This window comes from Chinchilla lanigera, unplaced genomic scaffold, assembly GCF_000276665.1.
Source record: "Chinchilla lanigera isolate Chin_1 unplaced genomic scaffold, ChiLan1.0 scaffold00054, whole genome shotgun sequence".
In the NCBI taxonomy this organism is placed as follows: Eukaryota; Metazoa; Chordata; class Mammalia; order Rodentia; family Chinchillidae; genus Chinchilla; species Chinchilla lanigera.
The window spans coordinates 6,392,376-6,404,976 of NW_004955455.1; the positions used below are offsets into that span (position 1 = coordinate 6,392,376).

At 38.4% G+C, this 12,601-nt stretch overlaps 1 protein-coding gene across 2 annotated transcripts in view; it reads right to left on the minus strand.

The window, feature by feature from the left end:
- Window positions 1-12,301, minus strand: part of LOC102019362 (low affinity sodium-glucose cotransporter-like) — a 79,063-nt gene extending 66,762 nt beyond the window's left edge. The window contains exons 1-5 of one of the 2 annotated variants that reach the window (XM_005396351.1): window positions 12,149-12,301; window positions 11,380-11,451; window positions 9,358-9,462; window positions 7,128-7,187; window positions 4,162-4,266 (exon numbers count right to left, since the gene is read on the minus strand). In XM_005396351.1, the coding sequence (XP_005396408.1) occupies window positions 4,162-4,266; window positions 7,128-7,187; window positions 9,358-9,462; window positions 11,380-11,451; window positions 12,149-12,283 (477 nt within the window). In that variant the 5' untranslated portion in view covers window positions 12,284-12,301. The remainder of the gene's footprint in view (window positions 1-4,161; window positions 4,267-7,127; window positions 7,188-9,357; window positions 9,463-11,379; window positions 11,452-12,148) is intronic. The other variant, XM_005396352.2, reaches the window with a different exon arrangement.
- Window positions 12,302-12,601: the final 300 nt, after the last annotated feature.

Here is a 12,601-nt window from a genome sequence, read left to right on the forward strand (position 1 = left end):
ATATAATGGAACATTAGTCAGCTATAAAGAAAGATAAACTCGAGGCTTTTATAGGTAAACGGTCACAACTAGAGACCATATTCATAAGTGAAATAAATCAGACCTGCAAGTATAAGCATCATATTGTCTCACTAGTGTAAGACCTGAAATAAAAGTAGGAGGTATAATAGACATTGTGAAATGAAAGGAAAGTGCTCATAAGTAAAGGGCAACTGGGGTGTGGGAAAAGAGAAGGGAAAGAAGGGGAAATTATATAAGTATGTATATACAGGATAACTAACATATTTGTACTACTGTCTTCTATTGCTCTATAGAAAGGAATAGTTAATGATTACTTGTTTGTTCAATATTGCATGTCTTTATTTACTTTTCTGAGAAACCACTTTGAAGATATCAATAAGTACTACAACAGCTATGGTTAATTTCCCACGACTTTGTCAGTAATTCTGTTTTGTTTGTGTCGTTCTTATGCTATTTTGTAAATGGATGCCTGTTTCTTAATATGTTTTCTTTCTTTTATTTTTTAAAATAAAAAAGAAACTTTAGCCAGAGCATTATGAAAGATAGTATGGAGAGTTTTTGAATTATGAAGTGTGTAAATATCTTGTGTTCCATAAATTCTACTTTTTATATATCCAAATAAATGGAAATCAGTATAGTGAGGAGATATCCACACTCCCATATTTGTTGTAGTACTGTTCCCCATACTAAAGATGGAGCTAACCTAAGTGGCCATGAATGGGTGAATGGATGAAGAAAATGTGAAAGTGAACAGCATATCATTTTCAGTCATAAAATCTCAAATCCTCTCATTTGCACTAACATAAGAGATCATGGAGGATATTAAACACAGCAAATGAGGCACCAAAAGACAAATACATGTTCTTACTCATGTGTTGAAACAAAACAAACTGAAAGTAAAAAAGTTGATCTCCTGGAAGTAGAATATAAAAGAGTGATTACGAAGAGCTTGAAAAGTGAGAGAGATGGGATGGAGACAGAATAATTAGCGAGAGGATTAAACAATACAGTGAGTATGAGGAATAAGTTCTAGTGTTCTATAGCACAGTAGTGTGACCACATAATATTTGGCAGTTCAAAATAGCTAAAAGAAATGATTTAAATTTTCTAGCAGAAAGAAATGATAAATGTTTGAAATGATGATTGTACTAATTACACTGGCTTTTTCATTACATATTGGATATATGTAGTAAAAGATCACACTGTACCCTATAAATGTGTACCATTATTATATATCAACTAAAATAATTAGAAAAGAAAGCCTCAAACTGTCATGTTATCAAATCTCTGACTTTTGTTTATATTGTGTAGTATCATGAAGACACTAAACTAATGGTTTTAACATTATATACACATAGCTTACCTATCAAATGGATTCAAAATTATATGCATGTAGTTTGTATATCAAAGTATTATTGTGGTAAAATATAGGAAATAACATTTTCCACTTAACCTGTTTTAAGTGTAGAATTCAAGGTCATGAGTTCATTCACAATGATTAGAAAATATTTCCCGTAATAAAGATTAATTGCAATGACAAAAAATTTTCTGTTGCTATAAAGGAGCATATTGGAACAACTTTCCAATATGAATAGGACTGTAGATTAGATAATAATTTATATTCAAGTCAATTTCCATATTTTAAAATTTGCTGTGTGGTTTTCTGAAAGAATATCAATGTTTTTAGTAAACACAAACATATGTAGGCATTAAGGGACATTTATACCTACAACTGATTCTCTATATTTTTGTGATGGGGGTTGAAAATCAGTGAAAAAGATTTTCAACCTAATAAATAAACAGCTCTGCAAACTTCACTGCTCTGACTCTGGAATAGTACAGAGTCTATCATGTTATAAACTATAAAAATCATTATGTCCTGCATTAACCATTATCCGTATCACTTAAAATATAACCTTGCAGACAAGAATGGACTCCTGCTGTGGTACCCTCTTGGCTGACCACAAATCTTGCATAGTCACATACACAAGCTCTTGGCTTCCTTGCACCCCTAACCAGCATTCCATTCCTTTTACATCATCAGGAACCCTCCATTCTGGGCGGTATGCCACTCAGGAGCCTCTTGGCTGCTGTCCTTCTGCCTCAGTACCTGTTCATGCATGCTCTTTAGAACCATAAAGACCTTCGATGTCAGAGCCAAAGGAGAACAGGGAGATTAGGATGAGCAAGAGAGATCTACAACACACAAGCAAGAAGGGCCTGACACCTGGGTGCTCCTTTTTTTCTCCTTTGCCTCTTCCATTTTCTTGTTCTCAGAAGCTGTTTCAGTGAAAGCTCTACAAAGACAACTACCAGTTCCACCGAGAAGAAGCATCCCCTTTCTGAATGCCTATAGCACGTCTTCCATTATTGTCTGTGCACTCTCCTTCAGTTTGTGTTTTAGTAGTATATTGGCTAGTATATTGTATGTATGGCCCTTCAAAGCTTAATTATTTTAAGGGTAGAATTCTTATAATATTAGCTAAATGATGAACCCTTGCTGCCTAGGAATCTTTGTTCCCATAACAGAATTTTGTACTATGCAGTAAATTCCAGGAAACACATTAGGTTAGAAAACTTCATGCCACTTAAACGTAACAACTGGTTTAGTTGCAATAGTGATTCAGCTCAACAAGAGAACAAAGTTGAAGGTCAGTTTTTTCCTCTCATGAACACTGAGACACTGGCCTGTAAACTTGGCCAAGTGATATCTTTAGACACTACTAGGTGAAGAAGAATTGAATTTTTCCTTCTTTTCCATTTGTCCAGCTCAATCTTCAAATTCCTTTCTTTCTTTTCCTGACCATCTCCAAGAAATGTAACTTGACAAAAAACTTTGAAGTCAGTCATTGTACACACACTTGTAACCTCAGCACCATGGGAGGTGAAGAAAGAGGATCCCCAGTTCAAGCTCAGCAAGAGTAATTTAGCTAAAAAATAAAAAATAAAAAAATAAATAAAGCACAGGAGATGTATGTAGCTTAGTGTGAAGGTCCTAGGTTCAATCTCTAGGACAGAAAAAAGAAAAAAAAATGCCCTTAAATTATTTTAATACTTGATTGTGGTATCTTTTCTTAGAGGGGATGTTAGATAAAATATGGTAAATTTAAGGAAAGTGAGTGCAATAACACAAAGTACTCTCCTTCTGCTTCGTATGTGTGATAATTAAACTGACAATGAAAGTATTGGTTCAGGCTGGCTTAGGGGAAGAATGAAGAGCTAATTATTTGCCAGAACAAAGTAAAATTCAAAGTGGCTGAGGAATGATCAAAGAGAAGCAAAAATCCCTTTGTGACGCTTTGTCCTTTGCTGACAGGTATAAGCTGGTGCAGAATTATAAACTCTGTGTCAAGAATTGAAAATTAAATAATTTTCAGTACAGTAGAAACATCCAACCAACCTGGAAAGTTTCCAGAATGGCCGGTCCTTCACTGGCACGGATAGTTCAGTGAACTTGCAGAACATGTGAGCACTCTGATTCTCATCTGTTTCCTACTAGCAGCCTTACTCAGTCCTTGCTCACCTCCAGAAATGGTGAACGGTGCTTTCTCAAGTATGCTGAGCTATGCGTTCACTGTTACTCATTTTGTTATAGAAATTCCAGTTGTGCCTCTTCTCAATGGAGTGTTCATTCAATTCTAAATTGAACTTGTGTTTTTTGATTTGAAAATCTGTTCTGCATCTAAATGAAACTGTCTTAAGACTCATTGACAGTTTCTTTGTTTTTTTTTCTTTTAAGCTCATTTGTAAATTTTAGTTCATTATGTGCAGTGGAAAAAAGTAGGAGCCAAGAAAATTATTTTCTTTATTGCCAAAGAGCTGCTGCAGATAGATAATAGCTGTTATCTCTCTGAATGAGATACTTTGTTCTTTGAACACACCTATTTTTTCATGGGTGGATTGACACCCAAAAGGCTATTAGGACTTGAAGTCCTGTGAGTCTGTGCACCAGGTCTCTGATGCCACATCTACCTTTTCTCATTAATGCTTTCTAGAGAGACACTAGGAAAGTTAAGACTTCCAGATGCTTTCCCCTTGTAAAGGCCATTAAAAGCCTATATACTCTGTTCTCTGATCTTAGAACTCTGGTTCCATAAGGAAATTCTTTGTAAGTAAGATGCAAGGAGGTACTAAACTCACTGCAATTCCAATGGTCACAATAAGGAAGAGGGAAAGGATGGAGAGGGTGATCTGCAGTCGTTTCCCACCAAATCGCTTCCTGAGATACTCTGGCATGGTCACCACCTGCAGAGATAGATGTCAACAGTAATTCACCTTTGGAAGACCATACTGGGATCTCCTATCAGCTCCAACATTTACTAGACCTTTGAAAAATGACAATATTTTTGTATCAATTTTATCAAGTATAAAGTGGAGGTTAAATGTGAAAGTTGATGTTAAAGACCTATAATAAAACACCTGGTAGACACTTGAGAAATAATTTTTCTATTTTATCTATTACATTGGAGTCATTCTAAGCAATATTATCTGCAAATAATTAGTCACCACTATGATTAAGGAATAAATTGATAACTGAGCAAATCATAAATTTAAATTTTAATGCATATTCATATGATTATGTTTTTGGAAGGAAGAGAATTACATGAAACCCCTATCTATGGTTTTCATTACTGAAGTATGAGATTGAATAAATGATCACATACAGTATTACATCAATGGCATGAGGCAAATGAAGCATTATAACTAAAAGAGAAGCAGAGCAGAACAATTAGGAAGAATTGCAACTTGGTCTTTGAAAGAACAAAGAAAAAGTATGTAAGGTGGTGCTCCAACAACCATTTGTTGAGATTATTATGGATAAAATGGTGCTGGGCATCAGGACAATAGGAAAAAGGTATTGATAGTATCTTAGAAATCTTCAAAGCTGTCCCTCCCATCATAGGCCTAGAAGACTGGGAGGACAGAGCGTTCTCAGGGGATGGATATGGGGTTCATTCCATGGGTTTGCTGGCCAGGTTCATGTCAGGACTTTGATGTACACAGCCCAGTGCAAGGATCTACCAGCATTGGTGTAGTTCAGGAAAGATCAAGCACAGCTCATTCCCCACTCCCAAGAGTGTGTGGCAGAGTTTGGTGGCATCCATGTGGTGCTAATTCTGAAGTCTTGCAGAATGAAAAAGGTATGGAATCATGGTCATTTCCACCTAGATTTCAGAGGAAAGTCTGAGGTGCCAGGTGGAGAATTGCTACTGAGGTAAAGATGTCGAAGAATTGGCACTGGGGCCGTGCCATGTGGAGCTGTGGGAGTGGTTCTCCATCCAAGATCTTAGAAATATAAAGCAATAGGCAGTATGAAATATCAAAGTGAAAAGCTGTAGGTACTGAATCCAAAACCAAGAGCTACCTGACGGACTAAGCCAGGCAAAGCTATTGGAAGGAGCTTCCCAAACCTGACTTGGACTTTTAAAATTTAGTATCTAATCTGATGTGTTTTAGTATTGTTGGGGGCTTGTGATCCTTTTCTTTTTGTTTACTTATTTATCCTTTTTGGAATAAGGATATTTATTATATTTCTATGCTGTCATTGTAATTTGGAAGTAGGTAACTTGTTTTTTGTTTTGTAGGCTCAGAGCTGTTAGGAGTATTCTTTGAGAATGAGATGTGATTTTGACTTGACTTTTTAGCTAATGCTGGAATGAATTAGCACTTTGGAAGTATTGCCATGGAACGAATGTAGTTTATAATGTAAGACAAGTATGCACTTTGGGAGCCTGGGAGAGATGCTGTGCTTTGAACATCTTTGTGCACCAAAGTGTCACGTGCTGGAAATTTGGTTTCCAGTGTAGTGGTTCTGAGTTTGAGAATTCTTTTAGAAGTGGGAGCTTTTGGAAAGTAGCTGTGTCATGTGAACGCCATCCTCATAAAAGGATTAATGTAGTTCTTAAAGGACAGAGTTAGTTCTTTGAAGAGTAAGTTGCTCTAAAGTAAGGACATCCCACATGCTCAGCAATCTCTACATGCAATTATTTCCTTTTCTGATTCTTAACCACGTTGTAATACAGCAGTGGTCCTATGGATAATTCAGGAGATTCAGGTACTATGCTGCTTTATCTCCCAAACAAGGAGCAAAAAATATTGCTTTCTTTGTAAAAGGAACCTAGCCTCACACATTTTGTACAGCAACAGGAAATTAATTACCAGTCATAAAGGAACCAAAACAATCACCAATTTGTAAAATGAGTGTTTTCTTTTTATTCACTATCTGGCTTCCCTTTGGACTCTTTTTGTTCCACCAATGAACAGCTGACACATTCAGTAATTTCAGCTTCAAGGATTAGAGGTGCTTGTAGTGCTTCCTTCCCCACTGCCTTAACCTTTAACCTGCTATCAAGTCTGTCATCTCTGTCCCAGAGCAGCTTCCATTCTTTTCTTTCTCCTTCCTACAGAGCCATGAATTATTTTGTTAAATCCTTCATTCTTGCCTTCCATGTATCACTTGCTCAAGTCAATTCTCCCCTCAAATGAATGGAACTTCTTAAAACGTGAACCTATTGATCAATTTTGAGTGCTGGAAAGCATATATTGCCTGTGGGATGATACAGGGCCTACCTTAAACTTAGGATGCATAAGCCACTCACAAGTGAACCCCAACTATACCTACAGATCCGCTTTCATCTCCCATAATTTCTCCCCCATAAAGCTATTTACTTTAACTGTGAGTTTATCTGATATACAAATACTCCAAGTTTATCCATAATTTTCAGCTTGTGTATGGTTTCTCTAACACTCCTAGAGACTTTTCTGCGTACTTGGGCCACCCTAATCCTCTAAGGGTGAAGTAAGGCCACTTGGGAAAAACTTTCCTATAAGCACTTTGGTGGTCCAGATACAGGTTCCCTCACCAGGCAGACTCCCCACCACAGTGCTCATTATGAGGACCACTACAGATTTCTCATCTGGCTGCAGTCTCATCCCACAGTGGGAGCTCTGTTAGGCAAGAATTTGATGTTTCTCATTTGTATATTCTTAGCAATAAACCAGGAAAAACTGAGAATCCATTTTCGTTATTGAAAGAAGAGTTAGTAAATAAAAGAGTAACTGAAGATACACTTGAAAGATTCCCTTGAACACCTGTGGATACTCACCCCTGCCTTGACGTAGATGGGGACAAAAAACCATCCTAGAACCACCACCAGCAGCAAAGCCTGTAGGAAACCAGGAAAAGAGTTTAAATTTAGGGCAGTTTAATTTGAATTCCTTTTAAAGCAAGGAATTTATCATTTTCAAGCCACTGAGTTTTATAAAAAGTTTTCTTAGATCCTGTCCAATTCAAAGTATTGTGATACTTGGACAACTGTGGGCTCCTTCTTCTGTTCCTATGACACAGAGGGCACTATTTTCTGAGGCTCAGATGTGCTAAAAGATGTGTGGTGAAATATGGTCATGGCGTAAGAGGTCCACTCAGGTCCAGTCAGGTCACTGGAAGATCATACAGTCTTGGCTTGAATGTATTTTTTTGAATTTCAAGGAATGAAAGTCTTATTCTTGATTAGATAAAACCACTGGAAGGAAATTTGAAGATAGAAGAGTATTCCTGTTGTCTATGAAATCTCTTCGTATCTAACAATGATGAAAAGTAAGTTTTATTAATATGCAATATTTATAGTTTTCACATGTATAACTTATACTGCTCAAGAAGTCAGTTGAGGCAGATATTGCAAGTATGGCTATCCTTCTTATGGAACAAAGACTGAGCAACATAGAAACTAAGGAAGCTCATGGACTAAAAATAGAGAAGTAGTTATCTCCAACTTGATGACCACACTCAGCTTGACCATAAGTCATCCTGATTCTGACTGTAGAGATGGAGTCTATGATACAAAATGGAACTCTGGCCATAAGGGATGTCTGGAGGCTGGGTGAATACTGGGGACATTGATATTAGTACAATAAAATTAAAGGCAAAATCTTCAAGAGGGAGGGCATTGCAGTTTATATCTAGATGTCTCCCTAAGCCTCATGAGCTCATAGGTAGGAATTTGGGAGGTGACTGAATCATGCGGGCATGATAATCATGAGTGGATTAGCACACTGATGAATTTATAGCTAAATGTGATGCTGGGAGGTGAAGCCTGATTGGAGGAGGTGGTCACTGGAATTATGGCCTGGAAGGGTCTATCTCCCTCCTTCCTCCTTGATCTCTCTCTGCTTCTCTGCTATGCCATAAGCAAGCCTCATCTGCCACGCCCTTTTACCATGCGACCCTGAATTGCAGCCGGCTAACTATGGAGTGAAGCCTCTACAAACTGTGAGGCAAAATAAACTGTTCCTTTAATTTGTGGATGTTGATTATTGTGTCCCAGTGAAGATAAAATAACTAAGATAAAGGGCCAAAGATGTTTGTGATAACTCAAAGTCACTTCCTAGATAAATCCTGGGAAAAACAATCTAAGTGTTTACTACAGTACAACTTTCTCCCACACAAGCATTTTCTTTTGACCAATGTGCAAACTCGTGTACATGAAAACACTACAAAGAGAAAGACAAAAATAAACAGAAACAACTCAGACTGCTCAACAACTATTTATGATATTCTCTTCACATGCCCAGCTATGTGAGGGGTGATAGCATGGAATGAATGGAAGAAAGCATATGGCCCTCATTCTTAAAGAATTTCAGGTCTGATTAAGGGGACACAGTTTATGTGAAATTATAATAGAACAATTAATTAGGAATTCAATCACAAATTCTGGTAGGTTCTATCTACTGTCTCACAAATCACTCAGCCTTGGGTAAAGTCTTGGTCAGATTCTTCTTGAGGTTTCTACTTATCCTTCTGGCATCAGCATAGGAAGCTGACATGTACCATACCCTAGCCTTTATCAATGATAGATTTTCTCCTACTTGATCTGTCAATACACTGTGGATGATTCTCTCTTGGTACTTTTCCACACTGTAGTGACTGCATGTATTTTTCTTGTAAGCTTCTCAAAAGAAGGGATCCTTGCTTTCACAATTTAATATTCCTTGTGTCTAGTTTATGTCTGGACACATAATATTCCTGAAGGAATGATAAAACTGAAAGCTCAAACAGTCAAAGAGGTCAAAAAAATTGGAGATTTAGTCATAAAGAAATGACAATACTGGTGGCTATAGCCGTTTGTGGAAAAGCCCAGAGATGGTTAACAGTATATCTGGAATGGCTCTGACAGAATGGAGCTACAGAGGTTCTGCAGGCCTAGGAGAATGAAAACTAAAAACCAAACCAAAGACAAGTACAGTCTATACAAGGTACAAGAAAACCTAGGATATGAGTTTGATTAGGATATATTGGTATGTGTTTGATTTAAAGAAAAGTTCTTTGGTATCACTTACATTCCATTCAACTGCTCCAATAGCAATCCCTGAGGCTGCTCCTGTTCCAGCCAGGCCCACAAATTGGCCACTGCCGATATTACTGGCAAAGAGGGATGCACCCATCTAGAATGCAAGAGAGCACACTAAGGTTAGAGTTCAAATATGCAAATCAGACTTTTTGAAAACAAATGTTGAGGTGTTTCAATTACTAATCCTTAGAGTAATACTTAGTAAACCATGTCGTATGGGCAAAATCCAATATATTACCATAAAAGAAGGAGGCTTTAAAATTTTTTGAATGTCTATAGTGGTTTAAAAATAATGGTAATATATTCAAAAGTGAAAACCTGAAATTAAATGAAGTGTAAATTCCTCCATCCGTACATAATTTTTATTGGAACACATTCATGCCCATTGACTTTATTTAAGTTTGTGCTGCAGTGGCTGGTTTGTGTAGTTGAAAAAGATTATACAGTCTATAAACCCTAGAATACTTACACTCTTGCCTTTTAGAAAAAATCTTATTCCCTGGGAATGGTGGTGCACGCCTGTAGTCCCAGCACTTGGGAAGCTGAGGCAGGTGGATTGCTGAGTTGGAGGCCAGCTTGGGCTACAATGTTAGCTCAAGACCAGCCTGAACTGCATAGTGAAACCCTCTTTCAAACAGACAAACAAACAAACAAACAAACAAGAAAAAATCTTATTGATCCCTGCAACTCTGATGTATATGCCAATGTATTCTTGAATTGATCTGTGTTTTGCCAAGAACTTCCAGACTTACCATTACATTTTGCCTTTTAAACAAACCATGAGGACCCTGTGTTTCAGGTTAAGGGAATTCTTCTGCATCCTCATAGCCATAGGACACTATTTTTCCTCGTTCCCACTTCCGTCATATTGTCTACTATTCTTAAGACTCAAAGGTTAAGACATATCTTTAGAATGGGCAGAGATGGGTGCCCGTCTGGCAGGTTTGGGGTCTAGAACCCTACACTGTTTTTTCTGGACCCACAGTTTTAGTCCTCAAAAGTTGCCTTTTCTTTTTTCTTTTTTGGTCTTTTTGAGACAGAGTCTCGCTGTGCAGTTCAGACCAGCTGTGAGCTCACTTTGTAGCCCAGGCTGGTCTCGAACTCGCAATGATCCTCCTCCCTCAGCCTCCCAAGTGCTGGGATTACAGGCATGCACCACCATGCCTGGCTAAAACTTGCCTTTTCTATTCAGCTAGTTGGGAGGGATTGAGCTGGTTTGTGGCTTTGGGATCAGTTGAGATTTTCATGATTCATAAAATAGTACTGCAAAGGCAATATCTGATGGAATGGCTCAGTAAATAAACATCTTGAATTTAGAGTTGATCTTCTCTAATCACCTTGGCCAGGTCATTTCCCAATCTCTATTCCCATTAATTTAGATGAGAAAGCAGACCTGTGAAGAAATCATTTGCTGAGGACCAACTGTATAGACATCTTGGTTTTGACATCTCTAGGTTGACAGAGGAAGATGTAGCCTCTGTTGCAATGGAAATCTGGCTGAGGGGGCAAGATACCAAAACCCAGCAAAGAGAACACCTACTGGTCAAGGGTGAAAGAAACATCATCATTAACACCTTCACAGGGAACATAGTTCTTATCAGTAAGTGCACAGAACACGAAGAATAGGTAGACATTCAGAGCAGGGCTGATCTTGAAGGAGGAAGGCAAAGAGGAGAGGCCAATCCAGACACAAGGAACAGCATTAGCTCAGAACGTGTGGAGCTAGGAAAACAAGATAGAAGATTCTCAGTGAAGTTGGGGGAAAAGAACATAAATAGAGCTCTACTGGATGTACTCAAATACCAGAAAAAACCTGCTTTCAAATGATGATAGTATAATGTTTTTTGAATCATAGATCAGAGCATAGACACAGCAATTTAGGAAAAGAACCATCCACAAGGGGACAATGAATACATGGAAATCATCAAAATCCCCTCTATTTTCTTCGCACACACACACACACACACACAAACACACATTCTTTAGTTCCAGCAAACTGTTGCTGACTTACTGTCCACCAGACCATATCTCGGCCAGCCAGGAAGAAGCCTCCAACAGTGCTCCGGTTGGTCCTCAGCACTGCCTGAGGAGAAAGGAAGACATAGGAGGTCACAAAACAGCAGTTGCATTCAGGACACTGGAGATGCTAATGACTCTCTGGCTGGCGTGCTGACCGTGGTGACTTTGCAGCACTCCTATAGAAAGTAGTATTTTCTAAAAACTGTAAAGCAGTGTCAATTTTCAATGGACTTCAAAAACATAGTTGTTTAAAAACTTAGAGCAGAAAGGACCTCAAGAAATCATATTGTACAAAACTCCTGTTTATTTTCATTTATGAAAACAGTGTGTACCATCACTAGTCTGGTACTTGGATGAAAACTTGCAGCCTTGAATTCATTATTAAAAGAGAAAAACGAGTGGAACACAAATGAGTTGTGTCCAACTCCTCAGTTAGAAAATCAATAAACAATAAAGGAAAATAAACAAAATGAGATAATGAAAGTATTTTGGGGCATTGTAGCAGGTGGTGGAAATGCCTAATAATACAGGTTTGTAGTTCCCAGTCCAGTCTGTGTTCAAATTATGGGGTTGTTAGAGGAATAAGTTCACTCATTACAAACATTACTTATGACACACTTAAGAGAATGATTCATACAGAGAAACAATAACACATTTGCAAACTGTTAAGATCTCATTTTGTCAGGCCACTCTTCTCCCACCCGAAGGCACCTTTCCCTAATCTGGTGCCCACCCCGAAAGTCCTTTGGGCTCCCACATACCCAGAGTCCAACAGCCATCACCGCCAAAAAATAGATGACAATGACAGAGATGTCAGCAGCATTTTGGATGCGCTGTGACAGTGCAGGCAGCTCTGGGCTTCCGGCTGTTGTACTGGGGCTTACTGTGCTGGCCATGGCTGCAGGTGGTACAGTCCCCAAGCCAAGGATGGCTCCTTCTTTATGTAAGTGCTGAGTTAATGATCAACTTCAGGCAGGTGGGGCAAGCTATCTCCTGCCCATGGGGACCTTAAAACTTTTCCCTTTGGATCCAGGCTGTGACACCCTGACCTTGCAGTGGTTAGTGTTGGAGTAAGTGTACCGTGAGAATGAGAGTGACAGACCAGAAAAGGGGACACACTTACAAGTGGGCAGTAGTGTGTTCATTGAGCGGAAAGACAAAATATTTAAGAGGAATTAGAGTTGTTCCAGTGGGAGGTAGAGAGAGTCATAGGA